The 14,884-nt window shown below is 39.8% G+C and overlaps 2 protein-coding genes across 5 annotated transcripts; both read right to left on the reverse strand.

The window, feature by feature from the left end:
- Positions 1 to 779: 779 nt before the first annotated feature.
- LOC112882456 (GDP-fucose transporter 1-like) lies at positions 780 to 3,249 on the reverse strand. Of its 2 annotated transcripts, none has more exons than XM_025947521.1 (2): positions 3,098 to 3,249; positions 780 to 2,065 (listed from the first exon to the last, which is right to left on the reverse strand). In XM_025947521.1, the coding sequence occupies exon 2, from the start codon at positions 2,046 to 2,048 to the stop codon at positions 1,029 to 1,031; it is 1,020 nt and encodes a 339-aa protein (XP_025803306.1). In that variant the 5' UTR covers positions 2,049 to 2,065; positions 3,098 to 3,249; the 3' UTR covers positions 780 to 1,028. The 2 variants fall into 2 exon arrangements, with proteins under 2 accessions (XP_025803306.1, XP_025803307.1); XM_025947522.1 differs by having other exon boundaries at positions 2,729 to 3,200.
- Positions 3,250 to 9,481: 6,232 nt separating this feature from the next.
- On the reverse strand, positions 9,482 to 14,429 carry LOC112882469 (probable protein phosphatase 2C 67). Of its 3 annotated transcripts, none has more exons than XM_025947536.1 (11): positions 14,269 to 14,429; positions 13,587 to 13,954; positions 13,405 to 13,513; positions 12,866 to 12,902; positions 12,335 to 12,379; positions 12,057 to 12,109; positions 11,461 to 11,622; positions 10,825 to 10,908; positions 10,152 to 10,241; positions 9,993 to 10,040; positions 9,482 to 9,713 (listed from the first exon to the last, which is right to left on the reverse strand). In XM_025947536.1, the coding sequence occupies exons 2-11, from the start codon at positions 13,931 to 13,933 to the stop codon at positions 9,606 to 9,608; spliced, it is 1,083 nt and encodes a 360-aa protein (XP_025803321.1). In that variant the 5' UTR covers positions 13,934 to 13,954; positions 14,269 to 14,429; the 3' UTR covers positions 9,482 to 9,605. The 3 variants fall into 3 exon arrangements, with proteins under 3 accessions (XP_025803321.1, XP_025803322.1, XP_025803323.1); XM_025947537.1 differs by having other exon boundaries at positions 13,587 to 13,947; positions 14,269 to 14,401; XM_025947538.1 differs by lacking the exon at positions 10,152 to 10,241.
- Between the last annotated feature and the right edge of the window lie 455 nt (positions 14,430 to 14,884).

The following is a 14,884-nucleotide window of genomic DNA, read 5'->3' on the forward strand; positions in this document are numbered from 1 at the left end:
GATTCCGCTTCATTTTTGTCAAAAAAAAAGGAGAATGGGTCAATTGCCCTTGGTTTCGGTTTTATTAGAGGTATTTCTTAGTATATAAATATTGTCTTAGTTTACTGGCTGTAGACATTTTTATATTAAGGAATACTTATATATTTTATATGCCATTGCACAAGGATCTGAATCTCTTTTGGCTGATATAATATGGTAGCATAATTTGGTGCATATGTTGCATGGATGCCAAAATTTGATGATGCCAATTGATTATCAATGTCCTGAACCCCAAAAGCTCTGATTTAATTCAGTGGTTATAAGATTAAAAGTCCATTACCAGTAAGAGGGTCCATGACTTCAAGGACGACACCCAGAGCTGCAGATTTAGAACCTCAACAACTCACATACGTGCAGAGCAAGATGGACCTCCCCGAAAGATTGAATTTACAGTGTTCAAATACTTTGTTTTTGCCCTGATGATACAAACCGTCAGAAAACTAGCAAAACTGGCAGGAATTGATCACAATTTGGGGTCGGATGTGTACCCAGTGTTCAAATAAAATTTCTCCTTGTTTCTATTCCTATATATGAATTTGCTGTGGCCCCAATGCCAAGTTGATCTGATTTATGCTCAATTCGGCCAAAGCTGCTCAGGTAGCAAATACGGTAAGTAGTACCGCATACCTCCAATAGCCTATTTGCGTGTAAAACATCAAATCAGACAACATACTATCTAATTGCAAAGGGAAAAGCATTTGCACCGAAATAGGCATTCTAATGTGTATGTTATGACAATGAGACGGATCATAACTATATAGGATATAGCATATGCTGTTGCCACAGAACTGCATCAGCAGTGTAAAATACATATTGAAGTTAAAAACGAAACATTACAAATTTTCAACAGCAAAACTAACTTATAATGTACTACTCCCTCTAGTATTCCCTCGTTTATTTCAAGGGTGAAAGACAAAAGCGCCTATTCAAGGCTAAAGAATAAATCTGCAAAATCTAATGCTATGGGTGCGAGTAATTCACGCACTGAACTACTTAGCAGATGCAACTAAGCCTTGCTTCTCTTCATCAAGCTCTTTGCTATCATTGCCCTCTTTAGGTTGCTCAGATACTGGCCCATGCTGCTGACCCGCAGAAATTCCTTTTGTTGTAACTGATTGTTGATAGAGTATCCCACCAACAATAGTGAAGAGCAAGCAAACCAAACCAAATCCAGTTGCATGTTTGTCCCAGATCATGACATTGATAGCCACGGTGAGGAACTTATTCACAACCCCGGTCACGGTAAACGCAGTGGCTGAGACTGCTTTCCTTGCTGCAAAACCAAAGAAACTGATGAGGAGCCCAAACATACATGACAATGCCACTGCCACAAAGGCATCTAGTTGAAACCAGCCGTCACCCCTTGATTCAATCGCTGCAAAGACCAACTTATGCTCTCCTGTAACGAACCAAAAGATGGGGGCCAGCATCAATGACAGAAGGTTGTTGTAGAGCACAAAGCCCCAAGTATTTAGCCCCAGGTTTGTCACGATGTGCTTGATGTACACCATTTCAGTTGTTATGGTCACCAGATATGCAAGTGCCCATGAGTATGCTGTGAGGCTGAATGCTGAATCTGTCATCACATAACCAACTGCTCCTCCCAAGATGACCACAAGGGATAAGAATGTGAACTTTGAAGGACATGGTTGCTTCCGGAAAATTGTGTCAGCAATAGCAACCAAAAGCGGCGTCAAGGATCTGAAAACTATGAACGTATCAACATTGGCATGGCAGAGGAGATTTGTGTTTGTGAATATGGCAAGGTAGAAGACAAGAGCAGCAGGTGCAAATTTCTTTGCGGTCTCCAACTTGAAGGGGTCATGGCTGAGAAGACCTAGCTTTCCAAGGATCCAAACACCAGCAGCAGATGTGAAGTATTGTAGAGCAGTCAAGAGGCCAGGGTAACTGAACTTTGTGACGGCATATTTATTGATGATTGAGAGCAGACTTGAGCACAGAGCATACCCTACTACAAGGCTGCTTGTGGCATAGTACTGCTTTGCCATGAGAATAGAATGTTCACCTGCAACAGGTTCAGTGTTAGGAAAACATTAAAATAGAAAACTAGTACCTAAATTATTAAAAATAATACTAGAATTTCCAACTACTCAACAGTCTGCTTTGAAAAGATTAGCCACATAACAATGAAACCTCCAAATTTCAAGATGCCCACTGAACAATATTTAGAACTGGAATGATGAACAGAAAACGGTTTCCAGGTCACTTCCTGAGATTTCATATAATCATAGATCCACAAAACAAATTTAATTGCTGCTACTTGTAACATAAGGTATGTCTCATGCCGCATTAGGCTCGATGATCGATCCAGGGTGTTTTACTGGCTCCTAAAGAGTAGAACTTCTTAAACAAAGGCACCGGAGGAAGGCATAATGCTCCACTTTACACTGGCAAGAGAAATAATTTGAGAACACCTCGGTGACTGCAGAGCTGAGACCACCATTTTGTAGTGCGATATCACTAGCAACTTTTTGTGTATAGACACTAGACAAAACATATGTGTATATATACATATGAATACAATCATGTGCAGACAAATCCTCTAATGGAAAAAACCATACTCAAGTAGCTAAAAGTCCAAATAGGGGTTACCCATAGTTCCTGACCAGAAACTCGATTCACTAGGATATAGGATGGACAGAGACAGAGCTAGTCCAATCTCGCTCACCGGGCAGTAAAACCTCCAAAATTTGACGAACAATTCGCCGCTTCACATAACATTAGCCGGACTAAGATTTGCAGAAGCGGCGGGGAAGAACGTCGCTCGGGGTAACCGCCCACCGACTTATCAGGAAAGATTCGGGGCCCCAAAATCCAAATTTGCCTGGTTCCTGCAGATTTCTTGGATGCGCGTCGCCAAGGAAAGGAAAGAAACGGACCGGGAAAAGGCAGGCAGTGGGCTTCCAGATCAGAGACCGAGCGCGCCCGTCCCAAGAAACTATCTGAACGGTTCGTTTCAAAAAGAAGAAACTATCTGAAGAACGGGGCGGGGAGAGGCAGAGGGAGAGGGAGAGGGGGAGACCGGAGAGAGGCGTACAGGGAGAGGCGAGGCAGGCGCAGCGGCATTCCCGTCCGCCTCCGGCTCCGGGGTCTCTGCAACTCCAAGGCAAGTGCAATGCCGGAATGTGTGTGCGTGTGTGGCTGACAGAGTGACAGCCGATTGGTTGGTTTGTACCGTGCGTGGGGAGACGGGAGAAGCTTCAGATCCAACGACGGTGATACGGGGGCACACAGCCACAGGGTCTACGTAGTGAAAGCAATGCTGTGGTACCATCTATCCATAATTCCATACACCGGTTCTTTGTCCGCAATTACTCCTTTCGCTTTCGGTCCAAACTAAAATCGGATGACCGGATTTCATTTCTGACTACAAGAAATCGATGGGTTTAGTTTCCTAGCGACCTTGTATTTATTGAGAAACTAAATGTAGAGATAAAGAGAGCTCCTGATAGGAGCTGTGAATTGGCCATTTTGTGAATAGTAAATTGGCTATTTTTCTCATTGGTCTCAAGGTCCCTTACATAGGGAGATGACAAGCACACTAATTCTACATATTAGTGTAGTACATTAATTCTCTTTGTAATAACAGCAATAAGGTTGATTTATAGCCTAGCAATAAGATCAATTTATGGCTTTAACCATGGTTGTTACCATGGCCTTGAAACCATAGCGGCTGCATTGATGAGGTTAAAGATGTTTTGTAACACTTCCTCTTTTGACGAGTTCTTCTTGAGAACAACATGTTCTTTAATTCCTTTAAAAAATCCTATGAGAAAAAATAGGAATAATTTGACTAGTGATTACTCTATCATGAACAGACAAGGTTTAAAGAGTAATCCATGCCTTATTTTATCTCTAGAAACATCCCCATGGGGAAAATATGAGATAAGGAATATGCTTGTATCAATCAGTCTCATTAAAAATTTTGTATGAGAAAATCTGATGGTAAAAATTCATAAAAGAAAAGAGTACAATGTGAAGCGTTCTGTGTCGAATGAGGAAGTAGGTAGGGACTTGGTAAAAAAAATCCGCCAGATTATTATAAGACTTTATCTGTAGGATGTTTATTTCTTCACTTTGCTAAAGCTCATGGGGATAAAACAACTTAGGAGAAATATGTTTGGTGATATTGCTCCTGATATAGCTTGTTTGCATCTGTATTATGTAATACAAGCAGCATTATCTTCATGGATAATGGTAGAAGATTCTGAGGAACCAATACCACAAGATTGTTCAATATGGTTTATCATTCTGCGGAGCCACACGCATTCATGTGATGCTTCAAATAGTGCGATGATTTCAGAATAATTCGTAGAAGTAGTCACTAATGTTTGTTTAGATGACTTCCATGATACTGCAGTTCCTCCATGAAGGATACAAAACTTGTCTGTGATCTGGCATTGTGGGGATCAGACATATAGCTAGCATCAGTGTATCTAACCAAGCTAGGATCATTAGTTTTCTAAAAGAATAAGCCAAGATCCTTAATGCAATTCAGCCATTCAGGTACCTAAGGATTTATTTTCCTCCGGTCCCATGACGCTTAGTTGGAACACTATGTCTTGCCAATAGATTCACCGCAAATGCAATATCAGGCCTGGTACTATTTGCAAGGTACATGAGTGCTCTGATGAGATTGAGATAGGGATATTCTAGTCCTAATATCTCTTCTCCTTCCTCCCGTGGTCGGAAAATGTCCTTTTCTTTATCGAGAGATCGAACAGCCATGGGAGGCTTATTTGGATATGCTTTGTCCATATTAAATTTCTTCAATAATTTCTAGACATAGACAGATTGGTGCGCTAAAATTCCTGAGTGAAGGTGCTCGATTTGCAAACCTAAGCAAAATCTGGTTTTACTCAAATCTTTCATCTCAAACTCTGTCTTAAGATGATTGCGGGCTTCATCAATATCTTGTATGTTGCCAATGATATTCAAATCATTTGCATACACTAATATAATGCAAAATCCTATGGAGTATCTTTTGATGAAGATGCACGGGCAATCATGATTATTGGAGTAACCCTTCTGCAGAATGTACTCACTCAGCCGGTTGTACCATATTCTTTTGAGCTTCATAGAGTGACCTTTACACAATACATAGAGTGATCCTGTGGAGTATCCTGTTTATAACCATAGAGTGATCTTTTGAGCTTTACACAATACATATTGCGATTTGCGCTTTCATTCGGTATAGGAATCTCATCGGGGACCTTCATATATATGTTCAAATCTAGTGACCCATATAAATATATTGTCACAACATCCATCAACTGCATAGATAGACACTTTTGAATTGCCAGTGATATTAAATATCATAACGTAATTCCACTCATGACTGGAGAATATGTTTCATTGAAATCAACGCCGGGTCTCTACGTGAACTCTTGTGCTACAAGCCTCGCCTTATATCTTGCCACCTCATTGTTCTCATTCCGCTTCCGAACGAAAATCTATTTGAATACAGGAAAGGTTTTTGGAAGTGTAGGTATCACTGATGAGAATACCTCTCTTTTATTAAGGGATGCTAACTCTGCTTCAATTGCTTCCTTCCATTTGTTCCAGTGCGAGCGCTTTTTCACTCGACCATGAACTTTGGATCTGGATCATTTTGGATGGTATCTGCAACTGATGAGGCAAAGTATATGTCGACAATTGTAGTATTATGATCAAATGATTCTCCAGACTCAACATAGTTTATGAAAATTTCATGTACCCCAATTGACAGCTTGATATTTCCCAATACGACAGCGTTGGGGCATTTCAATATCCCATCATCAGAAATTGAGTGCACTGTTGATGTGGGCGGTGGATTGGGTAAATCTACTTAGTGTCTCTCAATTTGAGGTTGAGTTTCATTTACTGTGTCAGAGGATTTTTTCCTCTGTTTCCTCGTGCGCTTGTGAGGATTTGCCATACTTCTCCGACTCTCTTTTGGGGAAGGGAGTTGAATAGTTTTGTTTGGTACCTCTATTCTTTCCGGCACATTCCTTGCAGGAATATATGATTTTGTGACATTTTTACTCATAGTAAATGAGTCTGGCAAATTATTTGTACCAATCAGCAAATTAATGATGCTCTGAACTTGAAGTTCAGATTCTGTGGTTCAAGGATCCTCCTTTAGGGTGTCTAAAGCATCCTAATTTATTTTCGGATATTCAATGTGATACTTGAATTCTCCCCCCTAATGCCGGAAAATGTTCTTCATTGAAGGTAGAACCAGTGTACTGGGCTGTGAGTAAATCCCCTGTAAGGGGCTCCAGGTATTTTATAATCGACGGAGATAAATACCCCACGTAGATCCCCATTTTCCTGTGAAGACCCATTGATGTATGATTTGGTGGTGAGATTGGTACGCATACAGCGCAACCGAATTTCTGCATATGGGAAATACTAGGAGGATCACCACAAACCAATTGCAGCTGGGAAGTTGTATGGTATGCAGTTGGGTGCAATTGCATTAAGTCACCGGCGTGTAAGATGGCGTGACCCCAACATGAGGTTGGTAGGTTACAATTTTGCAATAGTGGTTTGGCAATGATAAGAGATTCAGCTAAACCATTCTGAGTGTGAACATATGGTACAAAATGTTGAACTTCAATTTCTAAGGCCACACAATAATCATTGAAGGCTTTGGGAGAAAATTCTGCAATGTTGTCCAATATGATCGATTTTATCTAGTGTTCAGGTTAACTTGCTCTAAGTCTGATGACTTGTGCAATCAATTTTGCAAAGGCATGGTTCCGTGTCGATAATAGACACACATGAGACCATCTTGTGGATGCATCTATTAGAACCATGAAGTACCTTAATGGTCCAAACAATGGTTGAATGGGCCACAAATATCACCTTGAATGTGTTCAAGAAACTTTAGTGGGCAGTCTTTATTTTAAGATGTGAGGATCTCAAAATTAATTTCCCAGTTGCACATGAAGTGCACACAAAATCTGAGGATTTGAGAATTTTTTGTTGCTCATACCATGTCCACTTGAATTGCTTATGATTTTTCTCATCATCCTGATGCCGGGATGGCCAAGGCGTTCATGCCAAGTTTTGAATGTATCCACATTCTAAAAAATCACTTTGTATGCAACATGTGGTACGGATTTGATGTATGTGCAGTACAATCCAGACGGGAGAGAAATCACCTTTTCAAGTGTCTGTTTGTCATATCCAGTATCTTTGGTCAGGAGGAGAAACTCCTCATTGTTTTCTTTATATGTTTCAACATGAATCCCATTTTTTCGGATACCTCTATAACCTAGTAGAGTACATGTTGAATCGGGATACAATAATACCTCCTCAATATTTATTTGCGTACCCATTGGAAGTACGATAGTGGTCCTACCGGAACCAACAATCATAGCATCGCATCCTGCGATGGTCAAAACTTGTCCTTCTCTCTTTGTGAGAGTTTGAAAAAATTTAACTTTCCTAAATATAGTGTTAGTGGTACAGCTGTCCATTAGGCGCATATCTTTTTCCATTGCATTGACTCCCGTAACAATCCTTCGGATTGCCGGTGATTTCTTCACCTCTTTTCTTCATGCTCAATTTGTTAGAGCTGCTGATAACGTGTTGAGAAACTAAAATGTAGAGACAAAAGAGAGCTCCCAATAGGAGCTGTGAATAATGAATTGGCCATTTTTCTCATTGATCTCAAGGTCCTTTATATAGGAAGATTACAAACATACTAATTCTAGGCATTAGTGTAATATATTAATTCTCTTTGTAACAGCAGCAATAAGGTTGATTCATAGCTCAGCAATAAGATCAATTCATGGCTTTAACCATGGTTGTTACCATGACCATGAAACCATGGTGGCTGCATTGATGAGGTTAAATAAAGATGTTTTGTAACAGTATTGCCTCGGCAGTGTGCAGCTTGTACTATTTAGTCATACTATTTCTTCCAAACGCTTAGTACTCCTATCTATTTGCCGGTCATATCTAGAGAAACACATTATACGGAGTGTGTAGAATGCACTAGTTTAGGCAATTCAATGCTTTTTTTTTCCGCATGATTTATTTGTATGCGTAGAAGATCGAAACAATATTATGAAAAGGAAATATAAAAGTTAAGTATTTGTCTAATTCGAGTAACAGTGTTTCAAACGAATAGGATGAAATAAATTGCTTAGAGCTCACTTGCATGAAACATATTATGTCAGATTAGTATTGTAGTGCATGGGCGGACCCAGGGCCGGGCGACCCTAGGCACCGGTCCGGGCTCAGGCGCGGAGTGCACCTGCATGCAATGTTTCAGCCTGGGAAAAGGAAATGCCGTGAGCATGAGCCAATGGCAGCTACGCATGGCACGTAGACCATCTGAGCATGCAGATCGGCGCACGCTCGACCAATTTTCTGGATCAGTGTCTACTATATATGTATTTTTCCGCTAGCCTACATGAAGTACTCCCTAGGTCAAAGCATCTTTTCGAAAAACTCAAAACTTATTTTACCAAACAACTTGATCCATATGTCAAATGGTTTTACACTATATTATCTTTTGTAGCTGGAAATAATCACAACACATCCAGTCATGTTTAGACGAGAACTTGGCATTTCACGCAACAAAATCAAGCTAAAAAGTAAAAACGTTTTTCCTGAACGCCCTATATAGTATTAAATGGAAAGAGTATGCTGAAAAGCTGGCTGAGGAAGAGGAATCACATCCCCCCTCATGCCACATCAAGAAACACAACGTTGTCTTCCCAATCTGCTATTTTTAAGGACGAACCACGCTCTCTACAGTTCTTGAGCAATACAGAAGATCGCAATGACCTCTGTACCTGGGTCTCTCAAAATAAAATACTACACTATTATTTGAACATGAGGCCAAAGAACTCCATGTAGTACTAAACAATCTGGCAGCGTCGAATTCGATGGTTAACTTTGCTTCGATCCGAGACTGAGACTCCAGCCCATGAGAACTTTTAAAGCAAGTCAGATCCAGGGCAAAGCTGTATCAATGAAAAATATATCATAACCACACTAATAACTTCTCTTCGTGGTATAGAAAATCACTTATCACATAAATATAAAGCATCACCATACAAATTTCTCTCTGCGGTATAAATGATCAGCGGGGAAAAGGAAAATAAAAACATAAGTTGATATCCTGTACTCCCTTTCATTTTAGCAAATCTAGATACATAATTTTTATTATGTATCTAGATATAGTGTATATCTAGAAAATTTATGTATCTAGATTCACCAAAACAAATTGTAACGGAGGGAGTATCATTTTATCGGAACAGAACGCAAAATAGCTTTACCACAAAAAAATAGCTTGATAACCACACGCGCACACACAAAAGAGCAGGGTCTGAAATTCGGGTATTCACGACCCCAGACCAATATTACTGCAGAGATCCAAATTTTTGAAGTCTGATTTCCAATTTCCAGATGAATATGGATATAGTGTTTTAATATGTCACTAAAACAAATCAAACAAGAGTTCCTTGTTCAACTAGCTTCAGTTCAAACATTGTCCATCGTCAGCTAATTGTTTTTGGCCTACAGGAAGAGGATTAGTTAGATCTCTAGTGTTTGAAGACTATCAAAACAGCAGTGCAGTTATCCTTGCATCGCCTCTCACGAACAGCTTCCTTCACGAGGCGGCGCACTGCAAGTGAGGCTGAAGAGGTCTCCTGCAGTTTTTGTTATTTGAATTAAATGCGGGGAAACAGAACGAAAAGCATAGTGTTCAAGATCGGTAATACCAGAATGTAAAACACAGGTTATGTAGATTGGGTAAACATCAAATCATCAAGTGAATTAATAATCAGTTTCTCTAAATAGGGTTACAGATTTACTATCAGTGTCTTTCTGATTATAGTCTATCTGGTTTTTAAGATAGCTGGCAAATACTGGGGAAATGAAGCAACAAATCTAGATTTTAGATTTGCCGATATTGAAAGAGAAAGGACCTTCAACTGATTCTGAACAAATTCAACAGCATCACTTGGTCCAAATACCTGGGTACACAGGTATAATGCAAATGTCAGAATTGCCATAAACATTTGACTGAAGCAGTTCAGAAACAATAATTGGTACCAAACAAATTAAAGGGAGGGAAATGAACATACTCCCCATAAGCCATCACACCCTAGAATGATGAAATGATCTTTCTTTGTAAGTTCAAAGGAGTGGACGTCTGGTGTTGCAATCAACCCCACCTATATTATTTCAAGTGTAAACTGACAAATGCACATTGACGAGAAAAAATATGAACAGCAGCATTTTCCTCTGTCCAGTATGGGCCTTTTACGAGTGCGAAAAATCATTCAGTACAAAAAGGACAGCCTTTTCTTTTTTGCTAAGTCAAGATGTGGACCTCTTGTACTAATACATGAATGAGTTGTGCATGTCACAACTACAGGAAAGATATTAAAAAAATTGTGAGAATACAACAGATTTTGGTCAATGTCAAAGATTTGTTGTGTTTCCATCACTCTATTGTGCTGATGAAGTAACTTATTTATGCACATTATTTTTGCAAAGGCACAGTAAAGCTGATGGGTCACTTCACCGATTGATCTAGGTCAAGACACTAAGACAGAGCTGCAAGAATTGTCTTTCCTTAGCAGAAAAAACATTTTATGATCAGTGCAATACTTGGCACTAAAAAATGAATTGTTTTCAGCATAAAAGTGCCTCCATTAATTATTAATGCTGAAAAGTAACCAGACAACATTTCTTTCCAAATACAGATTAAACAGCAGACTTAAGTTGTGGCCAAATAAGCTTGTATCAGCAAACCTTCTTAAACTGGCGATCACCAAAAGCTCTTGATACTTCAATACGACCTTGTAATCTTCCATTCGAACCAACAGAACCTCCGGCCTTTGTTAGAGCACAAGGTTAACAGTATCATGAGTCAACATCAGTATACAAATCGAAATATAAGTCCCAGAGTTAAAAAGTTCAACGAATGTCAAATATTACATACCAATATCGTAACCATAATAGAGGGAACAGAATGAGGACATAGAAAAATAATGAAGGGGCAACTCTTTATGAAGCATGTACTACATAAGTCCTAGCACTAAAACTGACAGGTAGAATATGCATAGGATGGACCTATAAATGTTAATCTCACTAGTCATATAACAATCTTTTGAAAATCAATAAAGATTATTAACACAACAAGAAGACAATAAGGGCTCAAGACTCAGTTCATAAAACTTACTATAGTCAAATTAAATATATATGATATGATAACATAAAATGGATACAGCATAATTACATTGGCGACCTTAGACCTAGTAGGGAGTTGGCTGCAACAGATGACAGCACGTAAAACAGAAGCTGTATATGGAAGTTCCTTATGAAACAGAAGTTAAGTTGGCAAGAAGTGTTAAAGAAAAAGAATATGGAATACATAACACATATTACCTTCTGGATTCGGGAGCGCTCCTGTGGAAAGATGGCTTTATGTTCTCTTGTTAAAACAATAGCCTTTAGCTGGCTTTTGGTGTCATCAACCACACCTTCACCATTGGTGGAAGTGGAACGAGCCAATACTGCTTTAGCATCTCCAGCATTCGCAACTACAACCTGGATTTGTTTAGGACAACAGGGAACTTATTATACACAATGGGTTTTACACTCACTTTAGTTTGCCACTTCCAGTTTAAATAACCTAGTATTCAATTACTGAATGCATTACACAAGTGATCTAGTTTCTTACACATGAGAAATCAACGCGTGGATTATGATGTCTGCAAATGAATTTATAACAGATAACATTTGAGATGGCAAATTTTAAACATGGGTGCTAAAAAAACAGCATGCCCTCCTGAAAAAATTTCTAGCTTCTCTGAATAAGAGAATGGAAATTAAACATACATATTTACTGAAGAAAAAAAATAATGCCATAAGACATGTCCCCAATATTCTACAAGACAAGACAAAAAAAATCCCCTGGTCCAATGCACTGTAATGTGGAACAGTTATGAGTACAATTTTTTTCCTGGGGACTGTATACTAACCATCTGTCCCAAGATCCAAACACATACAGCAGTTGCACCATCTTGCCAATTTCCTACAGATACAACAGAGTGAGTATTCAGTCTCAATACAGAGCAACCAAAAGAACTTAATAGAGAGCAACAATTTTGGCCAATGCCAAACACTTTGATACCATCATGACCACACTACGCCCAAGTTCTCATGGAACAGCAAAGCTATATACTAAATGCCAAGATGGTGTGTCGAGCAATTGGTATTGCAGATGAACAAATAGTAAGTGGAGACTACTCTTTCTTACCTTTAGTACTTTCTTGTAGTAAGGATTCATCAGTTCGACGGAAACCTGCAGATAGAAATAAACATTAGGAAAACTTACAACCTACAAATACAGAACATTGGATTCCCACAGTATGAGGAATAACGGAAGAGAAACAAGCATCAAAGATGCACAGGAGAGGCATTGGTTACAGATTCAAATGCTTACATAGAGAGAATATTTCAAGTTAGATTGTGTCCCTCGTGAAACCTTAACACAGCATACAAGACGGAAATCCCCATTGCCGTTTTTCAGAAATGATGCATTATATACTAGAAGGCCAGCCAGTGAAATAACGTCTCAATTCTATTGCAAGCTCACCACTACAGCAGCATATAAGTTTAAAGCTGAAGTATGGAAGAATAATGAGAGAATGAATCAAACATAAAGCTGGACCTGTGAGACAACATAAAGCTGGTGAAAACAGTAGGAGAATCTTCTCTCATACTAGCCTGAGCCTAGCAGAGTCTAAAAAAGCAAGAAGCAAGTAATTAAATTTGAGGCACTGAATACCTTCAATTATGGCCTTCTTTGCAGCTTTAACATCCATCTGCAAAACAATTGAGCAGTATTTAGGTAACTGCTGACAACAGAATCTTTCAATTCTTTTAACAACAGGTGAATCTAGAAATGAACTGGAAAAATCTTAATTGTGAATGTTATGGGGAAAACCAACAACTCGATGATGGAAAGTTCACACATCAAAGCGAAAGGCAAAGAAAAAAAAAGTGTAAACAGAACAGGTTACTAGCAAAAGAAAAAGAGTAAAATGCACCACGAGTCCCTAAATTTGTCTAGTTGTATCAGTTAGGTGCCCAAACTCTCAAAATGCATAATAGGGTCCCAGAACTAAATATGCATTACAGCGGGACAAGTTTAGGGACCCATGGTGCATTTTTACTCAAAAAAAAATGTGTGAACATAACAGGAACTTTGTGTTCATAAGCAATGAAAACTTAGCAACAAGATTTGCCATAAGAGAAACTAAATACAGAAGAACATCATAACAACTGATTGAAACACTGAAAAGAAGCAGAAAAATGTAAACAGACCAACTCACGTGGTAATCCTGCAGCGATGACATTCTGATGCAAATGCTTCTGTGCAAAATCTGCTGCCAAACGACCACCATGCCCATCATAAATCGCAAAATGCGCGCATCTGCAGCACGCAGCACACCTCAAACTACATGCGCCACACGGTGTGTACTTAACATGAACAGAAAGACAATCACCTCAAACTTCCTGGAGATTCCGCACCAGCATTAGGGAGCAGCACCCAGGCGTCCTCCATAGTGTGCCTGCAACCCTTGTCTTCCGCGGCATCCGCCTCAACTGCAGTCAGTACCATGTTTTGCTCGCCTGAAACCTTAGAATTCGCAACAGCTTTCCCATCCGAAGTGCATTTTTCCAATGGCACCTCGCTTTCCTTTTGGCAGGTTCTCGTCACTTCAGCAGCCGTTTCTTGTGAAACACTACCTTCTACACTGCCACCCGTTTCAGAAGCAGCGTCGGTGCCTTTCAGGCGCTTGGAAGCACAATCATCGTCGGTAGAGCTGCCTTCACGCTTTTGATGAGCCATAGTGATTTACGAGCCTAAAATCTAAACAGGGGAGGATTTAGTGAGGATCCTAAACTCGGAAATTTCACAACTCATTTTTTGGAAAAAAAAATTAACTTCAACAAGCAGCAGACAGGGGCGGATCGGTATGGGCATGGTGCAAAATGTACACCCAATAATCATTTTGCAAAAAATCAATGTTAGCGGGTATAATAGTTACATATATGTCCATGTAAATTGGGTCAGATCCGAATACATATAGCTTACATTAGGGTTTGTGGTGCTCAGTTTCGCACAGCGGAAGGAAGGGAGGGGAGGGGAGGGGAGGGGAGGGGAGGGGAAGGGAAGGGGCGTACCTGGTGGATGCTCGTCGCCAGAGAAGGGTCCGACGAAGAACTGGCGAAGGGCGCCGCCACTCGCCCAGCCGTCGCCGCCGGGAAGGAAATATGTCACGGTGCCGTTGTGTTGTGCCCCAATCAATCCGCCGTCCGCAAGATCGGACTGGGCTCCTTCCTTTTCGTAGCGCGTTTCCGCGAGGCCCAATCCGGTCCAACCAGAGAGCAAGAGAAACAGCATTCTATATTTTGTAATTTAGCAAAATTCTATGCCAGCCCTAAAAAATTTCAAAAATAGAGCCCTCTTACCAATCCGAATCTGCCATTCTAGTGAACGTTTTTATAAAAAAAATCACCATCTAAAAGAGTGAGAAGGTGGGCTCCACCATTATCGCCCTCCCCGGTGGCAATTTTTGCATTTGTCTTTTGGCATGGACATCTATTTTGTACAATGGGGCAGGACAGTTTTAGAATTATAACGTTTATATGAACTTGTATGAAGATAAAGTTAATACGAAAATTGCATCTTTCCATAAGATCTATAACTTCATAGTTTACCCCTTATTCATTTGAAGCGATTTGATTACAGTAGCAATTGATTTAATTCATATCTAGAACATTCTAGATAAATTATATC

Source organism: Panicum hallii, chromosome 2, assembly GCF_002211085.1.
Source record: "Panicum hallii strain FIL2 chromosome 2, PHallii_v3.1, whole genome shotgun sequence".
Lineage (NCBI taxonomy): Eukaryota > Viridiplantae > Streptophyta > Magnoliopsida > Poales > Poaceae > Panicum > Panicum hallii.